The 27,157-nt window shown below is 42.4% G+C and overlaps 1 protein-coding gene across 2 annotated transcripts in view; it reads left to right on the top strand.

Moving 5' to 3' along the window:
* Positions 1 to 27,157, top strand: part of DNAI1 (dynein axonemal intermediate chain 1) — a 137,164-nt gene that overhangs the window by 53,778 nt on the left and 56,229 nt on the right. For both annotated transcript variants that reach the window (XM_030968793.1, XM_030968791.1), the window contains exon 13: positions 9,266 to 9,510. In XM_030968793.1, the coding sequence (XP_030824653.1) occupies positions 9,266 to 9,510 (245 nt within the window). The remainder of the gene's footprint in view (positions 1 to 9,265; positions 9,511 to 27,157) is intronic.

The raw sequence follows: 27,157 nt of genomic DNA, 5'->3' as shown, positions 1-27,157 counted from the left end.
GTGGGCAGCAGGGCAGGGAGGGGATTCTGCCCCTCTGCTCTGCTCTGCTGAGACCCACCTGGAGCACTGCATCCAGCCCTGGGCTCCCAGCACAGGAGGGACAGGGACCTGCTGGAGTCAGCCCAGAGGAGACACCAAGGTGATCAGAGGAGATGGAAGATCTCTCCTATGAAAAAAGGCTGAGATAATTTGGGTTGTTCAGCCTGGAAAGGAGAGGGCTTCAGAGTTTTTTCTGGCCTTCCAGTATCTGAAGGGAGCCTACAAGGGCTATTTTCAAGAACGTATAATGATAGGACAAGGGTGGATGACTTTAAACTGAAAGAGCGTAGATGTAGATTAAATATTGGGAAGAGATTCTTTACTCTGAAGGTGCTGAGGCACTGGTACAGGTTGCCCAGAGAGGCTGTGGATGCCCTGTCCTTGTAAGTGTTCTAGGCTAGGTTGGATGGGGCTTGAAGGAAGCTGGTCTAGTGGAAGGTGCCCCTGCCCGTGTCAGGGGAGTTGGAACAAGATGATCTTCAAGGTCCCTTCCAACTCAGGCCGTTTCATGATTCTGTGATTCTGTGATTCTGTTTGAGACTAACAAATGTTTAGGTATTTCTGTTTTCTGGGGTTTTTTAAACTATTTTTTTCTCTGAAATCTACTTTTAGTAGCTCTTAAAATCCATTTATGCTAACCCCCAATTATACACTTAACATGCCTGCTAAGATACATAATATTTCATGTACTAAAAATAAAAGCAAGCAAAACCCCCCACAATTTTTGTCAAATAAGTGAATATCTGGTTTATATCCCAGCCTTATACAAAGAGGAATGCTGAAAAATATTGTCCAAATTTAATGTTCAGTAGCTGGCTGCGCTGAAAAATGGGAAGAGGTTCATTAGGGGCCTGGGAGATGCTTAACTACAAATTAGTAGGGGCCTAGGCAGTCCTCTAGAAGAAATATCACTGGTTTTATGTCCTGTTTTTGTACTTTTCCTAAACACTTGATGTTAGTCACTGCTGCAAATGCGTTAGGGGCAGGTGTTGGATTTGTAATGACTACTCTTAATTTTCATGGGGCATGCTAGTGCAAAATTGACTGCATGCCCATATGCATGACTCTGCTTCTTCCTTGCTCCTCTGTTAAATCTGGGTCTTCTGCCAAATGTCTTCAAAAATGTTCTCAGAGCTGCTATATCATTTCTCATTGTCTCCTCAATGGCCTGAGCTGCACATGTCCATCTCATCAGGCATCATCTGTCTGCTTCCAAGAGACCACAGCACTGCCATAAAACACTAACTTTCCTGTCTCTTAATTATGGAATACATAAGCATCTCCTGCAGTGTATGCATCCCCCTCAGAACTGTTCTGGTCAGGAATACTAAAGTGCTGGCAGCCTAGCTTGTTTGCAGGCTGGTGTGATTATCCAGAGGCAGCGCATTTGTAGATATCCATTTGTGGCATGATCCTGGGGATTTCTAATCATTGCGTGCCACCTGGAAGGCCCCTCATTTGGCCACTTGATGGCACTCTTAAATATTTAATTGGTTGCAAATGTTCTCAAATGTGCCAGTTTCGTAGGACGGGGATAGAGGAAACAGAGCCTCAGGTATTAAAGAGTGAAATACAATCAAAATTGGAGCTTATATCAATGAAAACAAGAAAGGCAGGAGCAAAAGTTGAGGTGATGGTGGCAAATGCTGCCTGGTATGTAATGAGAGGATGAGCACCCGTCCGGCTTCCCAGCTCCAAGGCGCTCTGCAGAGACAGGAGCTGCCTCAGCCTTTCCTCATAGGAGAGGTGCTCCCCGCTTTTGATCATCTTGGTGGCCTTCTCTGGACTTGCTCCGACAGGCTGAGGTCTGATGTGCTGAGGACACCAGAGCTAGATGTAGCACTCCAGGTGGGATCTCATGGCAGCAGAGCAGAGGGCCAGAATCCTCAACCTGATGTTAGCTTTCATAACATACAGGCAGCTGCACCATTATTATTTACATTGTAAAATCATGGTCTTATGAGCATTTATTTAAAGAAGAAAATTTAAGGAAGAATTATAGGGTGTGCTAGACTCAGGATGAAAAAGCCTTTCTGATCAGAATGAGAAAACTCTGGTTTTATACATTGCAAACTCAGCCAAGTTACATATTCCTTCTTTTTGCACTGCTTGCCTCACTCTCAGGGGAGCTCAGATGAAAGCCAGATCATTCTGCTTTTTTCAGGAAACTGCTACATCTTTTCATCCGCTTCTCCCCTGTTTTTGTTTGCTTTTGAGCCTGTGCTTTCACAGGCCCTGACAAACAGTGCATGGTTCCAATGGTTCCTAAGTACTCATTTTTGTTGGCCTGGTTGACTGTGTTTTCTCTTGTGTTACTCTGCCAGACTGTATTTTAGAGTAAGAAAGGTGATCTCTATCTATCCATCTCTGCTTCTGAGGTGTGTCTTGCCTCTGACATGTGCAGAGCCCACAGCACATATTAGGACTGCAACAAGGCCTTGGGCCATGTATAAATTACAACTTGCTTCGTCAATCTGTCAATTTTGTCTTCTCTAAAATATCCAGAAGACTTTGAAATTCTGGTTTTGTACCTCTCTTATCCAAACTGCAACTTCCTAAGAGCCCCAGCTAAAAATGTTAACTGGATCAGGAGTAATAGGGATTAATCAAGCAGCTGGTGAAAGGTGTCAAGCAGAATGTAAAATTTGACATTCAAGCGTCTAAATCAGCATAAGCCAAAATGATCTATCACTTGCCTCCTCTGCTCTGGTGGACTTGCTCAGCATTTGCAGATCTTGCAGTACCAACACTGCTAATTGGAAGGTACATATTTTCCTGTGATAGGAAGGGCCTGTGCTCACAGAGTTCAGGCCAATGCAGGTGGTCTCAACAGGAGTGTTCAACTTCCACTGATGAATGTCAGAAAATAAATGCTGGTGGAATTATCATCTGAGGCAGTGTCTCAGAGGGGGTGCTGTAGTAGCCCTGGATCTAGGCATTGTTTTCATTGGTGCTGTGGGTGGGAATATAAACTCACAGCAGATGAAATGTGTGACTGATGAAAAAGCAGGTGAAGTTGTAAATCATGCTGGGAACAGAGCTGTCACACAGAGTGATTAATGTTGTGGTAAACCAGAATTATTCAAAGCAAACGCATTTTAGTGCAGTCAAATGTAATATAATACCTCTCTAGACAAAAGGGAGTGTTGCATTTTGGAAGGCAGCAACTCTTAAAAAATAAAGGAGGAAAACCCCACTTTTGTGTACAAGTGAGAAATTTGAGTCCCCAGTGTGGTAGCTTGGCAAGGATGCTGAACGTGATTCTGGTGTGCAAACAGGGAATCCTGAGTAGCAGTAGAGATATTATTTAAACATTAGTGAGACTAATACTGGAATATTATGTTTGATTCCAAAGCCAACATTTTTCAAAGCATGCAGAAAAATTGTAGGTAGTACAGAAGGAGCCCCAGGTTGATTCAAGAGTTGGAGAGCATGCCCCAAATGTGGAGGGAGAACAACATGAAATTTGGACTCAAAATTAATTATGTCTGGCCCTTGCACAAATCCTAGCCATGTGATATCCTCCACTTGTCTCTGGAAAATTTCTTAATGTTCTGATCTTCTCCATGTCTGCTGAGAAGTGGCTTTCTCTTTGCAGCTGTGGAGGCACTGCCCTTCACTGGATGTAGCAAAGTTAATGTTGGTTCCTGGCTTTTTGCTAAGCAGCACTGTGCAGTGCTGGTGAAAAGAAACAAATAGGATTTTTTGAGTTCAGGCTGTGATGGTTATCAAAAATATGCTAAAATGTGACTAGTGTTCAGTTTTTAAAGTATCTTAATGAAGAGAAGCACCAGCTATGAAAAAAGTCCTTTATCAAGTCAAGGTAGGCATAATAGGAATTAGCAGTGGCAAGCCAAGTAGGTTAAGTAAGGAATTAGATGCAGCTTTTTAATCACTCAAAGTGATTAAATGTTGAAACAAACAGCAAAAGGAAACAGTGGCTTCTCTGTTTTTTGAGATCTTCATATGAAGTATGCATTTACTTGCCAAAACCAAGTTATCAGGCTCAAAACAGGATGTGCCAGTAACATTTTTGGATCTGTGAAAAAGGAGAGGCCAGGCTTTCTGGCCTTGAGTTACAAAGTAATGAGTTCTCAAAACATTTTCTTTTCTGGGAAGAGACTGTTTTGAAAGTCCAATATTCATATTTTCATTGCCCACAATATGGTTCACAGCCTGATCCATAGTGATGTGGGATATATCAACACAGCATTGTGTTGTACACAAGTACAGTGTACCCGAGTGCTCTGAGCATTTAAAGGAATAGGAGCAGATTGAGCACCAATGATCCTAGCTTAAATTTCTCAGGAATCCTGGGATGATCAGCTGCTTGAGCAGAGCCCTCTGAAGTCCCAGCTCTGTTCCCTGTTCTAGCTTGCTGTAGTGTCTTTGGCAGTCCCCTCTGCTGCCCTTTCTCATTCTGTAAAAAGGAATGCTGCATATACAAGCTTAAAGCATGCTCAAGTGCTATGAAACTCTGAGATGTTATTGTTATTCCTGAAGAGCTTTGAAAACACATTCGGCCCATGCCCAAACTCTCTGAGCTCTTGGAAAGATTTGTTCTTTCCTGATTTTTTGGAACTACTGGCATACAGTTTAGCCTGAAGTGCCAGCTGTTTCCTTTCTTACAGCACACCAATTCTGCGACTGCAGCAAAGTGTGGAATTGGCACAGCTTTTTAAAATTAGCCAGGAGAGAGTCTTGCTAGAGCAGTGCAAGGTCATTCAACTTGTTTCACAGCGGGTTAGATTAGCCTGTGCTCAGTGCTCTGCTGCACAGGATTTGCTCACTGATAAAAAATAAATTGTATTGAAAATTCACTAATTTGTGACTTGCTCAGTCATCATGTCTATGCCGTGAAGATGGAAGCACAGGAATATTCTTAGATTGTGCTCAGGGTTTTGAAGATTTCCAATTTCCTAGGGAAAATTTGCTGGTTTATTTTTTTGTCCTCTACACTTTAAATATTGGAAAGAAAAATAAATAGCTGAGATATGTTTTTGGCTACCAACAATTTTGTGAAACTGATCTCTCCTCCAAAGAGGAGATTGCCTCACCAGATGTAGATCATAGCCAGCCCCTTCCCTTGGCTTCTTAGTAAACCAGTCCTAAAGCGTAGAGCCCTGCTAGTCAGCTCAAAGCATGAGTGTATCTGGGAGAGTAGAAGTGCTTGGGTAGCTGTGATGCTCAGAAACAATAATCTGTTCACAAATGTACTTAATTTTGCTTTTTTTTTTCCCTTCCCAGATGGGCTCTTAAGAGGACACAAGATAGATTTTAGGTACCAGTAGTTCTTTTTAGTGTGATGGTGTCTTGGCCCAAGCCATGTCAGTGAGACAGCTGGCAGACTTGATTTTTAGAAAACTATCACAGGATCACAGGATCTAAGGCTACAGTTTTTTGGGTTTTAAATCCTTTAAAGAGAAAGTAATTTGCCAGTTTATCACACAAGAAGCTGTAGCACTGGCTCCTTGTGTAGTAAAAATACCAACTTTAACTCATGCCCATGGAGGGTCCCCACATTGATGTTTAATATGTGGCTGCAGGATTTACCTGAAGCATTGTGCTTTCTACTTTGAAGATGATGTTTCTTTGAGCATAGTTGTTCAGCCCTAAGCGTTTTGGAGGAAATGGAAGAAAACCATGTGTGTCTCATGGCTTTGTTCATGAATAAAGAGGGAAAGATACCAATAAATTTTTAAAAATCTGTCCAGCAAACAAAAGACTTTGTTCTGACAGTGGACATTTGCTGATTCCTTTAAATTCAGCTAAGGAGTAATATAAATGAAAATCTGTTAAACCCGGTACTTAGTCAGCATCAGAATAAAATATTCAGATGCTTTTCAGGTCATTACTTTGCATAAACTATTTGGTGATATCACAATGATATTCTGGCGTACTTTTCTACCAGTACAGTATTTTTCTGTAAAGGATTTGGGGTGAATCTGTTCAGCTTTAAAGGCATATTCAGAGGCATATTTTAGATAGTGGTCATAGTTGGTTTGAAACCTATTTCTGTTTGCATGTGATGTTTACAGGCTCAGTTCTCTATGTTAAGACCAGTAATCATGCTATCTGCATCTTTCCTTAGCAAAACTTGTCTTTCTACATACACTTGTTACATGTCAGGGTCTAAAATTTAGCTTCTGCTCAGGTGAACACTGAGGGCTTCTCAGGGCAGCAAGAGTCTGTTCATTCTCTTCTTCTTGCTGTGCTGCCTTGTGTCTTCCTGTAAAGAACAAATTCTGCTGGCACTGATTATCAGAAAAACTGTCCAATGTCTCTAATATCTCCAGCCCTTGTATCTCAGGAAAAGAAACCAAAACACCAGTTTGCACTTAGTGGATCTGCGTGGGGCAGATGTTCACTATTCTTCCAGTCCATACTGCAGCATCCATGAGGTGCAGAGCAGCTGTCTCAGGTCTGAAGCTGCTGGCTTCACTTCTAACTGTGGTTCACCATTGCCAGATCTTGGTCTGTGCCTTTTGCACCTTTTGGCTGTGCTCTGTGATCATCTAGCATTGATTCACCCTGCATCCTGAGAGTCTGTTTCCCCAGTGTTTTGGGTCAAAGCGCAGTACTCTGCTTGTTTTTACTGAAAACCTAAAAACCTTTTCCTTGAAAATGCTGCTCTTCAAAGCTATAGCACAGATGCGTTGCTGTGAGTATGTGCTGTGCTTGCCATTCGGAACACTGAATATCACTAATGAAATAAGCCCTTTTTAAAAACTATTCATTAAACTATATGTTGGTATGTCACAGGTTAGTATTCTGAATGAGAATTCACCGTACATTAAAATGGATTGATATGCCTATGCTCAGCAGGTTGGTGTTTTACTGAGGTTTATGTGTAATGCTTCAGTGTTAATTGTGGGTTATTCTCATCACATTACCTCTCATCAAGAATAGGCTGTACTTTAGCAATCATATTATTGAGCCTTACGTGTGGTATTCACACATCTGTGATTTAACCCACATTCCTGGTATTTGATAACATGAAGGAGACAATATGAGTGGGATTGAGCTCTTAGGTTAAGCTGGGTTTAACATTCTGTAGCAGCCACTGCAGTCAGTTGAGCCTAGAGACTAAAGCAGCACTCACAGAAAACTCCCCTTTAGGGTGCTGCTGGTACTGATGGTAGCAGAGCTTGGACTCTGAGTGCACAGCCAGCATTCACAGACCTACATTTGGGTGTCATGAGCTGCAAACTGCACCCTGCATTTCACTCTTCAAGAGCTTCTTCCCAAGACTTTGCTTTCCTCCTGCCAGAGTAACCCTCAGGTGGAATTGCTGAAGCTGCTGAGCCATTTCACCTGATGATGGCCTGCTCTATCGCCTCTAACTGAGGAATGTGGGTGGACTCTGTTCCTGTCAGGTCACTGGGGAGAGAACCACCTCCAAAACCCCACTTAGATCTCTGGCTGAATCACCCCGTGTAGAGGTGTCTCCTCTGCTGTCTGTGCAAGGAACATGGGGCAGCTCTCTGAGGCTCCTAAGCACAGTGCTAACAGATAGAAAATTAATGTACCCTGCAGACATTTTGGGAATATGCCTGGCTGGTCAGCTCACTCCAAGAGAAATAAGAGCATGAAATAGGTTAAATTCAAAGGCTATCCAACCAATTTGACTTCATTCTGCTCTGAGTCAGTCCTGGTGGTCGTTTCCACAGCCTTCCCAAGTGTTTTTGCTTCTGAGGAGAGCACAGATTCATCCTTATCATGCATGGACCTCAACTAAATATCAGTTCAATGCCATTATTTGGCTAAGAACAAAGACAATTCTGTGAATTAAAAGAACTGGAAAATCTCGACTGGAGAAAATAAGTTCACTTCCTTTTCATCAAGAATTCTAAGAATAAGGTTCCCCTTCATTAAAAAAAATTAGAAATATTATTTGGGGTCAGATATGTTTCATGCCAGTTTTGGAATCTTGCCTTTCTGCAAAATAAAGAAACCATTTTACTCTTCTACCCCCGGTACAGAGAGACCTGTGAAAATATTCTATTTTGATAATCTAGTACAAAGCAGCAGTAATAGTTTTGTTAATGTGTGTTTCTTTACTGGTTCTTTGAATGCTTTTATGTGGCCCTGCTAAGCATGGAGTACACAATGTCTGTACCTGCATGCTGGGTTGGAATCAGTTTGCTACAAACTCTCTAAAGTTAGTGTTATCACTGGAGCACACATTTACCAAGACCTGATCCTGCAGGTTGGACAAAATGTTAAGAAAGGTAGGAAGCAGTTTTAAAAGGAGAGGACTGTTCTGGAAACGGAATGTGTAGTGAGTACTTGAAGCACAGAAAGCAGTAAATTTATTTCCCATATACTGTGTGCCTGAAGGCATTGGCAGTAATAAAAAGCACTGGATGGCTAGGAAGCTCTCAAAGACAGCATTGTTTTCATAGATTAGCAAAGTTCCTTCTTTGTTTCTGGAGAGCTTATCTACATCAACAGTTTTTCTTTCCCTTTCAGAGAATTTGGAAATTGTTTTTTTACATGATCGAAATACCCTAAGAATTGCAGAGACAGTCAGGGCATGATAACAAAAAAACACAAAAGAAAGATGATCCTACTGAGAAAAGGGAGAGCTAATTTCAGGCAGCACAAAGAAAATGTGAAAGTAAATAGAAAAAAGATTGGAAAGTCTAGGCAAAAAAAGAGCTTCTGTGCCAAGCAGGGAGATGTTGGACATAAATAGAAAATAAAGCTCTAGTGACTTTTACATTCATGAGTAATGGCAATTGATAAAATGCTTTACAGAGACATTAATGAAATGTTTTTCTTTGAAAAAGTAGTGGAGACTGAAATACCAAATATTGCCAATACAGAAATTGAAATGGTGCTATCCTTGGTTCAGCCTTTATGTCTGCAGTGTAGTGAAGTCCTAGCCCACAGAAAGAAGTGTAATCCTAGCCCAAGGAAAGAAGTGTCCACAAAATTCTTCCTTTCCTCCACGGTTCTCCTCCAAGGCTTCACAGCTCTCTCTCCTAGGAAAAAAGCACACCAAAATAGCAGTTCCTCTGTATTAATGCATTGTGCCTATGTGCTGGGGATATCATATGAATGGTGGGAAGGCTGTTCAGATGTGGGCATACCAAAATGACCATTTGGTCCTGTGCCTGGTAACTTTGCATTCAGGTAGGTGTCAGGCACAGGTGAGAGCTGTCTGTTTCTACATTTCAGTAGCTGAGGCTCCTGGAAACTGATCTGGCATCTCCTTGTTTAGATGACTTCATGAAGCAGGGCCACGGCATGCTCCTGCTCTACACGCTGAAGAACCCCTCCTTCCCAGAGTACTCCTTCAGCAGTGAGAGTGGTGTCATGTGCCTGGACTTCCACAGTGACCACCCCCACGTCCTGGCAGTGGGCTTCTACGACGGCCATGTGGCCATCTACAACCTGAAGAGGGCAAGCCCCCAGCCCAGCTACAAGAGCAGTAAGTCAGGGAAGCACACAGAGCCAGTGTGGCAGGTAAGGGTGCTTTTCCTTTCCCGTGACTGGGCTTTGAGTTGCATGGAACTTGGGCACGGCAGGAAAAGTCTCACATGGGGAAAGGTGCTGTTTTAGTACCTGTAATTGATTAAGTTGTATTTCAAGCTTGTATTTCAATATTCAAGTTGTAGTTCAATTTTTAAATATGCACAAAGGCAAAGCGACTGCATGAGTCCTTGGTCCTCAGCAGACACTGAACGTGTGAGCAAAAGTTTGGTGTAAACAATTTTTCTCCTTAGTTTTCATTATTATAATTGACTTCTTTTTGGAGAAGAACTGGTATCTTTTGTATGTACCAGCATGCAACACTATTTGCGTTCCAAACAGAATATCACAGGCTGAGCAGTGCATAAAAACAAGTAAAATAAGTAAAAGAAGTATCTCAGCCTAAAAGAGAGCTCTGTTGGGTGCAGTAAGTTCAGGGGCAGCTGCCTGTGGAACTGGCTGCCCCCAGGATTCAAGACACATTACCTTGTAGCTGATTTTTAGTTGACCTTGAAGTACTCTAGTGAATTCAGAACTGTGGTGTGCAGGTAATGTTCTTAAACTACTGCCACTCTGGCATCTGTAACAAAGAGCCACCAGATGCGTAGTACTGTGAAGGGTCAGGGTAAATGTGTTGCTACATCCAGCTAACTAGCTGTGTCTGCAAGGTAATCCGAGCTCAGACTGAAGCACTGGTACGCGTGCTTTTGATCTTGTTCTTAGCAATAGAAGTGTGGCAGCACAAATTTCAGCATGGTCCGTTTGAGACAGGGGAATGTGTTTAGTTTGCTAGCCTGGGCTAAAGATGTTGCTGCAGTGACTATGGCTGTCACCTGACTTAGGCTGGCTGATACAGTGTCATGCCAGTGTTCCTTGAACTTTGGCGCATGCCTTGTATGGATTGTACCCCGCCATGGCTCCATCTTCCAGTAAATTCCAGGAGATCCAGGGAACCTGATGGGACTACAGATGAATGTGGAATATGTCAAGAGCAAGACCTCTGCTTGCTAGAAACAGAGAGTTTGTGCAAACGTAACATTTCAGAGAAGACATGAATTTTATATTTCCTGACTGTCTGCCCAAAGCTTTTCCTCTAGCAGATATTTATAGCTCTTCTATAAGAGGTTAACAGAGCAGCCTGGGCACACCCACACACGCCCACACACCCACATTCACACACATCCCCCCCAAACACACCCATAAAGAAAACTTCTGAGCTTTTCCCATTGCCATTTAGGCTTCTAGTAAAAAAGCCTAGCAAAATAGTAAGTCCTATGTGAAGTTTTTTATGGTCTTGCTGCAGCATGCTGTGGGAAGTTGCAGCTGTTACATTAAAGACAAAAAAATCCCAGATCCGGGAGCAGGTACATACAGCAGTGGAGGCATTCTGTGTGGGGTTTGTAGGGGTAGGTTTACGTGTACCACTTGGCAGCAGTGGTAACAATCATTAGACACTCTAGGAAGATAGCTCTGAAAAGGAAAGAAACTACTCCATGGATATGAATAGATGTATAAAGTATCTGCTTCTTTATTTCCACAGGCTGAGTGCTGAGAATCATGATCGTTAGTTTTCTTTGGCAGTAAGAAAATTTCTCTGAGCAACCTGTTCTAGTGGAAGGTGTCCGTGTCCGTGGCAAAGAAGTTGGAACAGAATGTTCCAGCTTTCCATCCCAAACCATTCTGTGCTTCTGTGATTAAAGTAACAATACTTTTACTAAACTTTAGAATTTTTAACTTCTACAAAACTAGCAAGCAAAGTTAGTAGTTAGGTGATTGTATAGCAATCCAAAGAGCTTGTGCCTCTGTTGGAAAGATCTGAAGTGTAAGCATTTGTCAATATCAGCCAAAAGGTTTAGAAAAGATTTGTACTCCATTCAGTGTGATGAAAAGCAGCATGGACTATCTGTTAGGTTGAGACATTGGATTGTTATTCCTCATTCAACATTAAATGATTCTAGAAAGTGATGCCTTTTTTCTCATATTTAGCTCAAAGATTCCCTATTCTCCCCCACCACCACCCCACTAGTCTGAGGGCCAGTCATTGTCTAGATACTAGACCTCAAAAAAATCCCCCTTTTTTGTAGGAAAAGTGAACAAAGTAGAAAAGTAACAATGTTATCCTGAGCAATTAAGAACCTTTGTTCTCTGGACTGCCTGGCTTTTTTCTTTTGAAACAATGCAGCCCTTTCACAATGGAAGAAAAATGGGAAGTGGGTAAAGCAGACTGACAGATCTTTTCTTGTGCTGTTTCATTTTCAGTGACTTAGTAATGTCTCAGTACGTTTGCATAAAACAAAGCTGATGTAATGTTCCCATTGTTAAGAGCAAAATAAAATAATACAAATTTTCTACTTCTGTTACCTAAGAAAGTTTGTCTACCTTATACCACTCCCTATTTTTTAAAAGAGCAGAGCAATGGTTTCTTATAGATTTGGCAATTATCTCCCATGTATTAAGTGCTACTGCATTGTAAATAATGGAAAATTCTAGCCTGTTTTAAATTACACATTTCTAATTGCTTCTTACTAATTGGTGAGGATCCAAATCCTCAGAGAGGAATAAGCAGAGAGGCATAAACACGTACATAGACATATGAATGGATATGTGTGCAGTGTGATGTAGCTACTACCATCAAAACTCAAGTGTCACAGGACCATAGAACTAGAAATTGTCTCCCACGTCAGTGAATTCAGGCCTCTAGCTTTGAATGTAAGCACCAGCTTAAAAGGAGTCATCTGCTAAAAAACTGTGTCAAGCCTGTCATTTTCTGCTGGGAAAAAAAAACTGTGTGGCATTAACCTAAACTCCCCTTTAATAAAAATAAGTCTCAGTTAGTCAGCAAAATCCTCACACTCCCATCATCTCTGAGTAGGCCTACAAAGCAAGTCCCTGAGCAGTGTTTGTTTTTGACCCAAAGGCTCAGTCCCAGGTCTTGGCTCTGGAGGTTAATGAGGTCAGCCCATGTGGAACTACTGGGCTAGATTTTGGCAGCCACAGGAGCTGTGTTCTCTGGGAAGAAGGGACACCTGGCTGGGAAGGGGGTCTCAGCATAGAGCCTCACCTTTTTCTAGCTTTAATTTTTTTTCTTTCTCCTTTATTTTAAAAAGTTTGTGTTTAGGGTTTATTTACAGCTGAGAAGAGTGGTTTTTCTCTTACCTTTTTTCACTGAGATATACCAGATATTTTAGGTTTGAACTATTTGGAAACTTGAGTAGTTCAGAATCAGAAATTGATAACTAAAACTGTATGTCAGGGTTTGTTTCTGTTGTTCAATCTCCTTCCTAAAACACATCTTATTTGACAGATTTGTTTTCACTGTGAGCTTCTATTTTACTTTCACAACAAGCCAAAAGGATGTTATTTCTGCTGAGACTAGTGCAGAGCCAATCCTGCTGCAGAGGGTTGAAAATAATTTTTTATTTTCCTTGCTCACTATCAGAGTTACTGATGAAATTCCCACTGCAGAGTGTTGACCCTAGGATCTGCAAATGGAACATTTCTTTTAGTTGTGCTTCAAGCAAATCTTGGCTGTCACAAGCATGCCTGTGTGGAGAGTGTGGTTTGGAATTGCTGTGGAGACCTCACTGGTTAGAAGCACAGCTTTGTTCAGTGTTGATTTACTGAGGCTGATCTGGCCTCCCTGAGGAGCTAATACCATGGAGCTTCAGATGGCCTCCTGAGGGAATTATAATATACAAATTATTATATTTGTACATGGGAAGAGAAAGGGCTGGCCACTGCAGGCTAATTCTTCACCAAATCCCAGTCAGGTTAGATGTGGTGCTCATGGTTTGGACAAAGAAGTCAAGGCAAGATGGTAATAGCCTGAAAACTGCCAAAGGAAACTAAAAGGAGTGTCAGCTTGCAGAATAGTTTTCCAGGAGAGCCTGTGGAAGTCCCATCTCAAGTGTCAACCTGACAAAACACACCTGAAATTGCTCACTGGAGTTTGTCACATAATTGTGTGATCCCTTCTATTTTCTGTGCTCCAATCTAAGTTCTTAAATAAATCTACACTGAACTTTTGCAGTTTGTGAAGCCATCCCTGAATTCTTGTTTTGTTGATAGAAGTAAATGAAAACCCCTTTAAAGTAAGCGTAGCCTGCTGTTCTTCACCCCACTCTGTGCTTCCAAACACAACTCCACAAAGAAAGGTCTTTATGAGAAGCTGACCATACTTTCTGCGCTTAGGAGAAAAAAAAAGAAAGGATTTTGTTCATAATCCACTGTCACACCAGCACATTGTTTCATTTTGATGGTGAGCATTCTCTTAAATCTGTCATCTGCAGTCAGACAAACAGATTTTGCTGCTCACATTGCCTCTGAGATGTTACTGCTTCACATAATATTTTGTTCCTTTGGCTTCAGGCGCACGAATTTTTTAATGCAAAGGAAATACAAGAAAAATATAAGACAGAGGGTTGCTATCAAGGCCAGAATAAAGATCAGCTGTATCAGAACAGCCTCAACACCCCTCCTGTTGCCTTCACTAAGAAGCACAAAATAGATGTTTGCTGAGGAGAGTTCAGTGAAAAAAAATGTCATCCCTGTGATGATAGTGGTAGGGGATAACTATAGAGGAGAAACACAAATCTGAAGAAAGGAAAGCAGCAGAGACCTGAACCCAAGGAATCTGAACCCAAGAAAGGAGGAATAATGTAGCCTGAAAGCAAAATGGAGCACAAACCTAATTGTGAGGGTCATTTAGCATCAAACTCTTCAGTAATGCAAGACAACTGTGTTTCTCATATTGGGTCAGTTCAGTGTTTGCACCGAGGACCTTCCTCTTCAGCTCCATCTTCCTACTACCTTTTTTGTGCCACCAGCTGTGCCTTGCATACCTGGCCCAGTGCAAACATGACAGAAAGTTGAATTAACTTCTGACATCCCAGCAGTAAGAGACCAGAGAAGTCGCTCATTCTGCCCTTGCACAGAAGTAGGAAGCAATGGGAGGAACATCCATGGACCAGTGAGCATCCATTTGGGGTCCAGAGATCTCAGTCTGTCTTAGGCTCCCTTGCTGGAAGTCATTTTCACTCCCCCTGCAGTCCTTAGCTGCAGTCCTGCTGCCTACACTGAATTCTGTGTCCAGTAACAGGCTGTTGCAGCAGCTGTCCTGTCTGCTGAGCACGTGACACTGGGCTCCTCACTGCAGCACCATGAGGCTTTTAGTGACTGACTAACATCAGTTGTGTCCCTGTCATCTTCTCATCTTCTGGAGGGAGCTGAGGGGAAGGGCTGTGCTTGGGAAAAGTTGCCATATGCTTGCTTTAGAAATCAGGGTCAAGATCAGCAGCTCTTTGTTGTCCTCAGTTGCTGTGAGAGCTCACTACAGGCACAGCCCTAATGGAGGAAATCCTGTCTCCCACAGAGTTAACTTCTACCACTTTTTGGAAAGGCTGTGCTGAGCCACAGAAATTCATCTGGAAGCTTTGGGGTCATTTATGCATGGTGGAAGTGGTGGAAATTTTTTGGAAATTGCAAGATAGTCCGGTGGCAGAAATAAAATAAAATATAAAATTTTTTTGTACAATTTTTGCTGTGTGCTTATACCTTGTCCAAAACTGTTGGACACTTTTTAAGCCACTATAGGTTAGGAGAGGTGAACATCCAAATGCTTATTCCTAAATGTCTTTGACAATAACGAACAAAATCTCTGATAGTTTAACTTTGGCATTGTACTTTTTGAGATGGTATCTGTGTCTTCTGGAGATTCAGAAATTATTCATGGTTATTTTTAAATTATGCCTTGGGCATGGATTCTTTTGGGTTAGAAATTGTCTAGCAAAATGTCCATTGCAGATCATGTAATGTTTGTCTAAAAATGAGCTCTTTTTGCTTTGATGCTGCATTTCCCTCTGTACTTCATTCAGATGCTGAACTTATTTTCTACCTTCTGCTCTCACTGTTTCTTGCTAAATAGATTCTTCTCTCATGCTACTCTTACCCTCTTCCCTTTACTTAACATCCAAACCATCCTTCTGTGAGTTTTCAGGTTGATTATTTCTTTTCTGGTCTCTCCAAGCAACATATAAGAAACTTTCTTTGCCTGTTAGTTGCACTGAGGCTATTTTGTGGAGAAAATTTCACTTATAAAATTTAGAAGTCCCTTTAAGCCTTGGGATGTTGGAAGGTGTTAGTCTGAGGTTTAAAATACCAGAGAGGTAGTAATGCATTTGTTTCATTGCTTGGGTCTTTGAATTCTGCTCTGCTGCTTTATAGTGTAGATATAAATACACTGATGGGTCTTAATGGCTCTTATACAGCCTGTGAAACAACAGAATACTGCTCTGGAGAGGATAAAATAAAAGCAAGGGAATGATAATGGCAGAGTTAGAGACAAGTTGGGCAGGGATGCTGCAGGCAAGGTCACATTGATACACAGTGAGATACAGGGAGCTGGGGCTGCCCATGAATCCCACCCTTCTCCCACCTTGATAGGCACAGCTTGCTGTGGTGTTTGGGGCTCTCAGCATCCAGCAGGCCCCAGGAGAGTTTCTCCCCATCCCTGCTGCAATCCACTTGATCCTGTGGTGATGGGAATCTTCTGTCAGGCATTGCAGTCACTCTCTCTGATGTAGCAACATCAGGCAGCTTGGGGGTTTGGGTGCGAACCTGCCTGCCCTGTGTGTCTGCTTTTCCTGCATGCAGAGTGGGAAACTTCGTATTTTGTCTATTGTAAACTGGGAATCTTGTACCATGAGCACAGTCAGAATTGAAACCAAGAGCTTGAATTGAATTGCAGCTGGTGAAATGCCCTGGAGCTTTGTTGGCCTCTGGCATGCATTGCTCAGCTGTGTGCTGTGTCTGACATGGGAACACAGACAGGACAAACAGGTGACAGTCTAATGTCTGGTTACTCCCTCCTCTGTTAACATACCAGCCTAATAAATTCACTGGGCAGTGCTGTGAGGGGAACAAGCACACAGATTCCTGGTGAAACACTGTACAAAGCAGAGCATCCAAGTCCCAGCAGGAAGAAAACAAACTGAAAGTAGGGCCAGCCTTATCCAGTGCTATTTATAACTGAGCTCTGCTTCCTTCAGATAAATCTGAGTCTCTGAAGCATGAGTAATTCTCAGCCTCAGGCTGGGCCTTTGCCCTGCTTCCGTGGCACTCCTATGTCCATGCTCTCTGCTTACTACTGAGTCCCTCCCACCACCACCACATATGCTCTTTAGTAGGAAAGGTTTCCCTACCCCTTTTCTGCACCCCAAATCGGTGGATGGTCTGATGCAGTAGGCCTAATTCCTCGCTGCTCTTGGCTGACCTTGCACCCTTGAGTTCACTTGTGCTGAAGAGAGCCTGGTCCTCTGAAACCCAGGAAAATCCTATCAAGGTGTAGGAGAGGAGTGTTTTTCTAAAGAGCAATTTTTATGGGACAAAATGTGATGTGGGAGTTTATTGTAGACTGTTTCCTCATTGCTACTGAGCTCATCTAGTTTTCCCTCAGCTATCAGGAAACTTTCAAGGACTTTGGAGGAGAAAACCCTGAGAATGCTTGTAGTAAAACTTGTAAGTAGCCATATGCTGCTAGAAGGAAAGAAATAATTTGCAAAATTATTAGATGGGAAGTTCCTGGTATTGCCTGTAGCCAGAACAGCTATACTCCACCAGATAGGCCCAGTATTTAGTGGTACCCATAAATAAAGTCATCATCCAGCCTCTTGCCCATGACAAGGGTGCCTGACAGCTGGAGCAGCTCCAGGGCTGCTCCTGGAGGGACCATCCAGGCAGTGCTGGGCTGTATCTTCTATTCCAGGGGGTTTTGAGATGCTTTTCATTATTATAGGTATTCTGAAAGAATTCTTCCTCCTGCACCTTTGCTTGGTGACATATGATCCTGCCAAGCTGGCTGCCTTGTTTGCTGCCTGATTTCTTTGTAGATGAAGCACCCAACTTTGTTTCAATACCTATTTACTGTTATCAAACCTGTCAGCCACCCTGACTCTCCTAACTGCTGTGTTCATCATCACAAACATACAGTGGGTAAAGTAAGAAGACATCTGAGTAAATCCCTGACTCTGCTACAGATAGGATGGCAGGGAGTCCTTAAGGTCAGAGTTGCTCATTAAAGATGTAAGACAAATGCAGAAAGCCCAAACTGACTGAGAAACATTGGAATCTTTGAACACTTTGATATTCATCAGATGTCTAAACCATTTCCTCTCTAAGGCAAACACTACAGCCAAATATTTAAATATTAATGACTCACCTCAGAAGGAGTTATTCCTTATAGACCTTACCTCTTCAATGGCTTCTGTCATGGAGGCAAGTTTACTTCCTCAGCAAATTGAACTGATCCATTCTGTCTTGTTGCATGATTTAATGGTAAAATGTCAACAAATTTTTCTACAAAAGACTAAACAGCACTGAAAACCTTCCTTTGCTTAGCAGCTCCCTTATCTGCAGATTCCTGTCATAGTTGAAACATTTGCATTTAAAAGAAACCCAGATTTTAAGATAGGAACAGTTTTCAATGGATTTATTTTTAAGTAACAAGTAATTTTTATTTATCTCTCCCCATCAGCTTTTACTCACACTCGAAAGACTTGTTTGCTATACAAAACAGTCTCATCTGTTGCAGGGAACAAAACAGTCACAATGTGATTGAACATGACACACAGTAAACATGTGAGAGGTGAGACTGAATTTAAAATAAAACTGAACTTTCCTTTCTGGAATTGGGAAACTGTTTGTGAACGACAGAAATGAGAAGTGACAGAGGCCTTGAGAGTGTCTTCTTCCCATCATGGCTTCACAGATGTTGTGTTATCATTCTTGAAGTATTTTCTTTAAAATGACACAGGGCAGTCTAGCTGTCTTCACCAGTACTAACAGACAGGAGTCATTGCCTCCTGTGTCTTACATGGTACACACTTCATAATACAAGTGAAAATATTTCTGTGCCACTCCAGCAATATCACTTTGCTGATTCCCTCACCAGCCACTGATGCTTTCCTGCACTACAGTCACTTAGCCAGAAATTCCCTAGTTTCTACACATTTAATACTTTCTTATTCCTGTCAGCGTCCCTCTGCCCTTGTCTTTGTCACATCACCTTATTATTTTCAGATTACGTCTCCAGCTTTTCAAGATGACTTAGAGTCCTTATCCTAATGGAATTCATTGTCTTTCAACTGCATCATCTGCAAATGTTCTGTGTATTTTCCAATTCAATATGCAACTTACTAATGAAAATATTGTATAAAACTGAGCCTGATGCCTTGGAGAGGCTACCTAGAACAGAGGTTAGACAAAGTTTAAAAAATAAAGCTAAAAAAATTAAAAGGAACAAGGATAGTCCCTCATGGGAACCATCTAGAGATGTTCTCCCACCTGGTCAAGACATTGCTGTCTAAATTCTTGGGAATTCATTTTCAAGCACTCAGCCACTTCACAGTAATTTCTTATCTTTCTTCTGAAGACATCACAGGGAGTATGCCAAAAGCCTTACAAAATTAAAGATAACAAATCTACTCTTTCTTTTAGACTTGTTACCCTGATAAGGAAGGAAATAAATTCTCTTTGACAAGGTCTTTTTTTGAGGAGACCATATTCACTGATTCTTATTTTCTTATCCTGTATATATGTACAGATGACTTAATACTTTGTTCCAGCTCTCAAAGTTCAACATTAGGCTGACTCATCCACTGTCCTTTAACCTATCCTTCAAGACAGGTTTGTTTTGTGTTTCCTGGGGGCATTTTTCCCTGTTCCTGTCCCCCAGGACTTCTCCTCTCTTCTAGTTTTTGTAGCTAATTGCTATGAAATTCAGAGATTGCTTCAGCTGCTCCCTTAAGTACCCTAGATGGAATTTCATCAGGCCTTACAGAGTCAGATATATCTGCCTGTGCTCCTTAGTTCTGTTAAATATCTAGTTACAGCTTATTTTTTTATATGTCACTGAAAGAAAGGCAGCCTCAATACAGCCTTCTGTTTTACTTGTAGTTCAATGTGAGACCTACCTTCCTTTAAACAATAAATGGATTCTAGGACGGAGAGGCTCAGATGAACCTTTCTTGGATATCTGATTTTGTTCTCATGCAGGCATTAGCCTCCTGGCCTAAAAAGTCATGTTTGCCTCAGAAGAGTCTCCAGCATCCTCCCCATGGAGGTATCAGGCAGTGGCAGAGGAATGACCCCAACTCATGGACTCTTTTTGCCGTGAAGTTCCTGGATGTGCAAAGACTCTGGAGTGTGACAGTGACAGCCCAGCTCTCACCATATGGTAGACCTGGTTCTTCACCTCTGGGATGGCTTCTCCTCTTTTGTTGTGGTTTGATTCACTGTGTTTATACCAGTATTTTTCTAGAGCCCAGGGATACAGGTGTGAACAGGGACTGTGCTTTCACAGCAGGGTTTCTGAGGGGAAAAAAAAATCAAGCAGTAATACCTTCTATGACATTGTTGACCAAAGCACACCTTTAAAAAATTTTTTTTGAGATCTTTCATTCTTACTAGACATTCCACAGCAGAAATGCTGTCTGTTTCCCAGGTAATAGACAGGAATGGCAAAAAGTGCAGATAGAGACCAGCAATCTCTTTTGCTCAGGGTGCATCACAGGACAGGAGCCCTTTATGCTGTGCCCTGCCATGCTGGCTCCAGCATGGGCATGCTGGTGATTCCATGGTTCTGGTGCCCCTCACTGAAGGACCAGCTGGAACCCTACTAAGGTTCCTGCCTGCCCACGTTTACCTTTGGCAGGAACTCCACACCTACAGATAACCAGAGCACAGCTAAATCTTCTCCACAGTCATATCATATGCTCCAAATGCAAGCAGGACCCAGGAGCTCTTTCTTCACCAAATATAGGCTTAGCCAAAGAGTCTGACTGGTCTGCTTTGACCTTTGACCAGGCTGCACTCAGTTATCACAGCCCTTTAAAATCTTCATTACTGCCTTGAGTCAAAATGAGTCATCTGGACTAAGCTCAGTTTTTGCTTTTACCTCAAATAACCATGGTGAGGAATGAAGTTTTCTGTCTTCCTTCCTCCCACCTCTACATTGAATAACTTGTACTGCTGTCCAAGTTGGCACTGAGGAAGGGCTCCAGGCACTGCAATGTTCCTCACCTCTAAGCCTTGCTCTTCCTGTCTCTTGATATGTAGAAACTGATGCTGGAGTTACTTTGCATGTGAGTTAAGTACTCTACTTTCTAGATGGCCAAGTGAATGATTTTGGGGTGTCTCTTGTGAGTGAATGCAGGAGAGCAGCATTGCATTTTGCTTATACTCCTCAGGTTGCCTGGCCTTGGCTTTGCTTGTGGTTGCTGGAAGAGGATCCTCTGGGAGGTGTTAAGGTCCACTTATTGTGTCAGACATGATAAGCAACAAGTGCAGAATAGCTGGCAATGTCCTTGATGGAGGACATTTGGGAACTTTGTTGTAGATGAACTGCTTTGTCTCAGCAGCAAGGAAGGACAAACTCTTTGCTTTAGCCAAACAAAAAGTCAGTGGACTCTGGGTAAGCTGAGTGTAGAAGCAGACTTTTACACCAGCAGATCCCTTGGCAAACAGCACAGATAAGTGACCCAGAGAGGAGAATAAACAAAAAAATTGTGATTTGTCATTGACAGGAAAAGAAAGTGAAAGATTTCTTCTCTGCTGGTAATGACTTGATGTTTCTGGATGCTGTTTTGCTGAAAGTTGCTGTCAGGAACCAACAAGAAACATATTTGAGGGTGACAGCATGAAGAAATAGAACTGCTTCTTAGTTCAAATCAGAAATTGCTGTAAGGTAGTCCAGGAGAATATTTGCACAAGAGCACAGGGCAAATGAAACTGGCTTCGGAAGATGTGACCTGTGGAGCAATTTATTGTAGATCCGCACTTCAGCATGAGCCCTCAGCATGATGCTGAGGCAGAATAAAAGGCAGGTTAGCTGCAAAACAGATTAAGTGTCCACTACACAGGGCAAAGGTGCCCACTGGACTAGCATGCCCAGGTTTAGATGGGTATTCCCAGTTGGAGTTTGGTCTGTCTGACTCTCTCTGCAAGAATCCATAAGGTTTTCATCTGCCAGCTGGTGAGCTGGGCCGTTGTGCAACAGATGCAGCCAAACTGCATCCATGAGAGTTTGTGCTCTTGCTAAATCACAGCACATGTTCAGCTTGTCCACCTCAAGAGAGCCCCAGAGCTCTTCTGGCACTTTGCTTTGGCCCAGCGTTGTGCATTTTGACACAGGAAATGTGGTTTGGACAGCGGGTTTGTGTCTGTGCTTGGCTGCCAGATCAGGCACAGCAAGAGAGAACTGAGGCTGGTTCCCTTGCTCAAGGAGCAGATGTTTGCCAGTGGGAAGCCTGGAGTAAAAGTCTTTAGCCTGTGTGAATATAAGGAGAAGGGTCCTAATCCCAATGCTTACACTGTGTGACCAAGGTTTGGGAAAAGAGGGTGACTGGAAGAGCACAGCAGGGCTGGGAAGCACTTGTGCTTCTCTGGTGCTCTCGTGGACTTCTGCAAGTCTGTGTCTCTCTTCAGCTAAGGAGGCAGATGAGTGAAATCCCTGAGCTGCTGTGCTGGGCAGAATGGCAGAGTCTCTGAGAGGGGCCTTTACATCTGCATCTACAACTCAACAGTGACTTACAAGGAAATGCTTGAGGCACAGAAACAAAGACATGTCTGAAGCTGAGTATTGGGGAAAAGCACAAACATGAATTAATAAAAATAAGTGAATGTGTTAAGTTAGCTGTGGTTATCCTGGGTCATAAAAGGGAAAGGGAAGTACTTGGGAAGCATCTAAGCATCTATTTAAAGGAATGAAGAAACAGACTTATTACTAAAGCAAGCTTTCAGCTGCTACTGAGTGTTATGAATAAGGATTAAATATTTGATGCTGCATTGTTTAATCTTACAGTGAGTATCTGAGATTGTCTGCTTAATATAACAAGAAGATAAAAGCACAGGTTAGAATAAGGAAAGAGCATATTAAAGAGTATTTGATAAGTTCTTGCTCATCAGCAAAATCAGATTAAACATACCCTGGAGCGCTTAAAGAAATAACCAGACCAGTTTCTTGCCATTATATGCATTTCAGAGAGTTTTTGGGCTACATCTGTCCTGCCTTTTAGGCAGAGGCTGGAGTTTATGTGCAAGCCCACTTACAGCATGTGAGCTGAGTGACTGTCTTGACTCAGAGGCAGGGTTGGCATGTGCTCTGCAGCATGGATGAGGGGAAGCACCACTCTGCTGTCACCTATGGACTCACACTTATTTGTGTACCTGTGGCATGGGCAGACTGAACTATGATAGCCTACTGTCATCAGTCCTCACACACTTTCAGTGATTCTGTAGAGCCAATATCTGGCTGAAAGGTATCTGCAGATTCTTTCTTCAAAGAGCCTGTCCTTAAATGCATGAGGGGAGGTGGCACAGACAGAGTACCAGAGCCCAGAAAACAGTGTCTGGACAATTCACCCAGCTAGAGGCATCCAAAGCCAGCCACAGGGGGTGGAAAAGTGTGGGTAATAGCACAGCAGTGCACCGGGCTGCATGCTGGCCTATAGCACCAGCAGGACCAGGGAAAGGAGGAAAGTGCTCAAAGGGCTGGAAGGAGTGGAGAAATGTCTGGAGGAAAATGATGGGATTGGACCCAGGGAATTACTGACCAGTCAGACCAATTTCAAAGACTGGAAAAGCACTTGAATAAATGGCAACATTACTGTTAAATGTCTGGCTAATAAGGTGATTCAGAGAAGCTGACATGGATTTGTCCAGAATAGATTATCAAGCCAATTTCTTTTCCTTTTTTCCCACAGAAATGGGCCTCATGAATAAGGGAGAGGCAATCAAGGTTATCATCTCAATCCATCTTGACTTGACTAAAGCTTTTGATCCAGGCTTACACAGTGACATACATATAACCAAAGCAGAGAAATATGAATTAGGTAAAATGGCCATAAAGAGGCTGCTCAGGTGGCTCAGGCAGTGTGCTCAAAGAGCAGTTATACAGAGCTCACTGTCAGACTCTGAAAGTGCTACAAGTGAGACTCTCCAGCTGTCACTTCTGGTCTTTTTTTGATCAATACTTTCATTAACAACTCAAATTACAGAATAGGGAAGCCCCCCTGGGAGGACAAGGTACTTTGCAGAACATGAGTATGTTCAAAATTATCTTGATAAATTGGAAGAAAGGCCCAAAATCAATGTGATGAAATTCAATAAAGACAAGAGCAAATACTGCATTTAGAGAGGGGAAATTAAATGCACAGATACGAAATAGGAGATGGCTGGTTAGGCCTCAGGGTGCCTGAGGGGAAGCATGGCAGATCACCACCAGCAATCAGCAATGGAATACTGTTGTATAAAGATATGTGTCATTCTAATTAATTAGGAAGAATGTAAGAGAGAGGAGTTTGTAACTCAGGGTAGTCCTGTGCCGTGTGTTTGCAGCAGCAGCGCCAGGCTGAAGAGTAAGAACAAGAGTGGTGAAAGCTTGGGTCCTGAAGACAGGACCTGGAGGCAACAGTTGAGGCAGATGATTTCAGTTGGAGAGAGGGAAAAAGGGAAGGGAACAATGGCACAAACTTTTCTTGCCCTTTTGAAGACTGTTACAGAAAGGGGAATAAGCTGTTGTTCTTTGCATCCACTGGGGAGATGGTAAGGAGTAATTGACTTGACTCTTGGTAAAGGAAATCTTCTGTATAAGGGCAATTAAGCATAGATGTATCTACAGGGAGGTTGTTGAGTACCTGTTGTTGGAGACTTGTGAGAGCAACCTGTGTGAATTGTTACAAGTGGCAGGGGAGGGTCTGATTTCACCTCAGAAGAGAATAAATATGCTCTTTGGGCCCGTCCAAACCCTGCATTGCCATGATGGCTTTGCCTAGGAGTCTACTGATAGCCAGGTTGGCACTGGAATGAATTTGTCCCCGAAATAGCATGAAATTTCCTCAGCAGCCCAAGGAGATGTTTGCATGCCAAAGTCATTTGAGTCTCTTACTTGGCTAGTTCATGTCAGGGTGAATTGGGGGGGGGGGGAATTGATAATGCCCTTGTCTTTCCTCTTCTCTGGCTGGGGCAGATTTTATTAGGTTTTTTCAGGCCCTGAATGACAAAAACTCTGCCTTATTTCACTTAGGGCAGGGATCAGCAGAGCTGTGGTACTGCAATGCTGACAAAGGCCTCCTTGAAGGATAGTTATAGGGAAGGAATTGCTCATCAGTTAATGTGCATGTGTTGGATGTGGCACCCCATACCTGAGTTTTGGCAAGCCATGGGCTAGCCAGATCTGTGTTTGCAGTAGCTGCTGTCTGCACCACACTCCAGACTCTGGGCCAGGGTGATTTTGACCAATTGTATTGTGTCAGTGCAAGTGACTTACAGCCTGTGTCCCATGAAAACGGATCAAGCATTATTTATTTCATAGGAATGACATCAGAAACATGGGTGTTTTCAAATCATATTGGATAAACGGTCTAATCTCCTGCTGGACAGGAGCCATTACCAGCTGCCACAGATAAAAATGATAGTATTCTCTTGCTAGAAATGAATGGATTATCACCCTGCTAACCTGCTGTACATAGTAATGAACATGAGTTCTTAATATTTATATTTCTGTGTATTAAATAAGGTTTTGAATTGTCTCAACCTCTTTATAAATAAACAAGCTTTAAGAAATCAAAAGAAAAAGTGGTAGGCTGTTCTAACAGCAATGAGTTTCACACACTAATTTTGCACTGCAATAATAGTCAGGTTAAAGATCACTGAAACAATTGCTTGTTTTTGTTAGAGTTCTCATCATGATCAGGGACAGAAAATGCTTGCCGCTTTTTGCTTGCCTGTCTCCTCTCTGCTGTTTACACACACTTTTCTTTCTCATGTGCTTCTTTGCTCTGACTGTATCATGGTTGAACTTTTGCTCTAAATAGTTTCACACAGCCCAAATCCTTGGCTGATTATCACATGCTTCAGGGGAAAAATTAACTTCATGCCACTGTGCAGACAGTTGCTTGGTTTTCTCCTCAAATGCTCCACCCTTCACAGCACGGATACTGCTAATGGTGGGAGGTTGTGCCATGTTGACAAGCCTCTGGGAGCAGGGAAAAGGCCAGTTCTGAGCAGATGCCCGATTTGATTGCAGTATCATGAGGGCTAATTACTCTAATAAGCATTTGTGGGATTCAGAGATCAGGAGGAAAAGGATCACAAACACGATTAAGGTGTCAGAGGTGTTGAAGGAAAATTGAAAGGATTAAGTGCCAATTTCTGTTTTCTGAATTTCAAGCTACCATCACTGAGAGCAGCTAATAGTCATCTGAGGGCAGAGCCTGGTGTCCCTGAGAGGCTGTTTTTCAAGCTGCCTACAAAGAGTACCCAACTCAAGTACTGTTGACTACTTTGAATAGAGGAGCAAGAGTACCCCAAGCAATTCAGCCTACTTGATTTTTGGGGCTGGTGGCCCCACCTACCCATGTAATGGATTAAGAGCTGTGACACCTAACTAATAAGAGAAAACTTGAATAGATGTCCATCAGAGAGAGGTTATTTGGAGTAGGCAAACCCTGGGGTAAAAACTCTTTGCTTTGGGAATGCTGAAAGGAATTAGCTTGGGAAAAGCCCCCATGAACTAATGATAGCTCTTATGCTGTTTGGTCACCTCTGGACAAGGTTCTCGGAACACTCTGTGTTCGTGTAGACATCAGGACTCAGAAATTGTGTCTTCACAGAATGGTGGGGATGGACTACAGCTGCTGAACCTTCATCCATACATTTACCAGTGGTCTGATGGTCTGCAAAGTTTTCCCCAAATATTTGGGACAGCAAGCTGGACAGAAAGAACATGAGTTACAGGAGAACTGTGTTGGACATACACATAAAAACATCTTACTGTCAGACCATTTTAGAGTGACATTTAAAAAACTTTTGATTCAAAATATGACCTTTTTTCTGTGCTCAGCATGAGGCAGATTGGACGTCTTTGTAACCAGTGTCCCTGAGCTCTGCATTTCTCACCTTGAATTAAAACTTCTCACTACACCACCTCCTTCATCTGAAGCAGCTGCTGGTGACTATCACTGTCAGCAGTAGCTCATGCTCACAGGGAGATGTTCTTGGAATAGATATACCCAGCACATTTTGTCCACAATGGGTCAGCCTTGGCAATGATTGTCCTGTTGAACTTGCTTTTTAATCATTAATCATTTTATTCTGGGTCATTTTGAATTATGCTATTCCTTTAACGCCATATAACAGAAGTAGTTCCACACAGAGACTTACATTTTCACCTGCGCAGGGATACTCAAAGGTATATGCCACTCAAAGCTCTTCAGTTGTGTCTTATAGGCATGAAACTGGCATTTTGAGGTATTCTTGGATGGATTCCTTTTACATTCTATTTTTCCTTCCTCAGAAAAGGAAGAAAACGTTCAGTGGAGGGTTAACTACTCTCTGCTGAGTCTCTTGCTTAATTTTCATGCTCCACAGAACTTCACAGTATAAACAATTTTCCAAAAGAGAATTAACAGTTTTTCTCAAGGACCTGTCACGCGAATACCCAATCTGTGTAATTAAAGTATTGAGAAGGCTGTTTGTTTTCTGAACTAGGTATGAGTTACATAAGTGGTCATGGATAGAGTATTTGTTAAGTTCTGGGATGATCAAACTCATTTATCATGTTTATGGGATGATGTTTAGGGAACTT

This window comes from Camarhynchus parvulus, chromosome Z, assembly GCF_901933205.1.
Source record: "Camarhynchus parvulus chromosome Z, STF_HiC, whole genome shotgun sequence".
Classification (NCBI taxonomy): Eukaryota; Metazoa; Chordata; class Aves; order Passeriformes; family Thraupidae; genus Camarhynchus; species Camarhynchus parvulus.
Note: the sequence above shows the minus strand (reverse complement) of the source record. Positions and strands in the feature narration are given on the sequence as shown.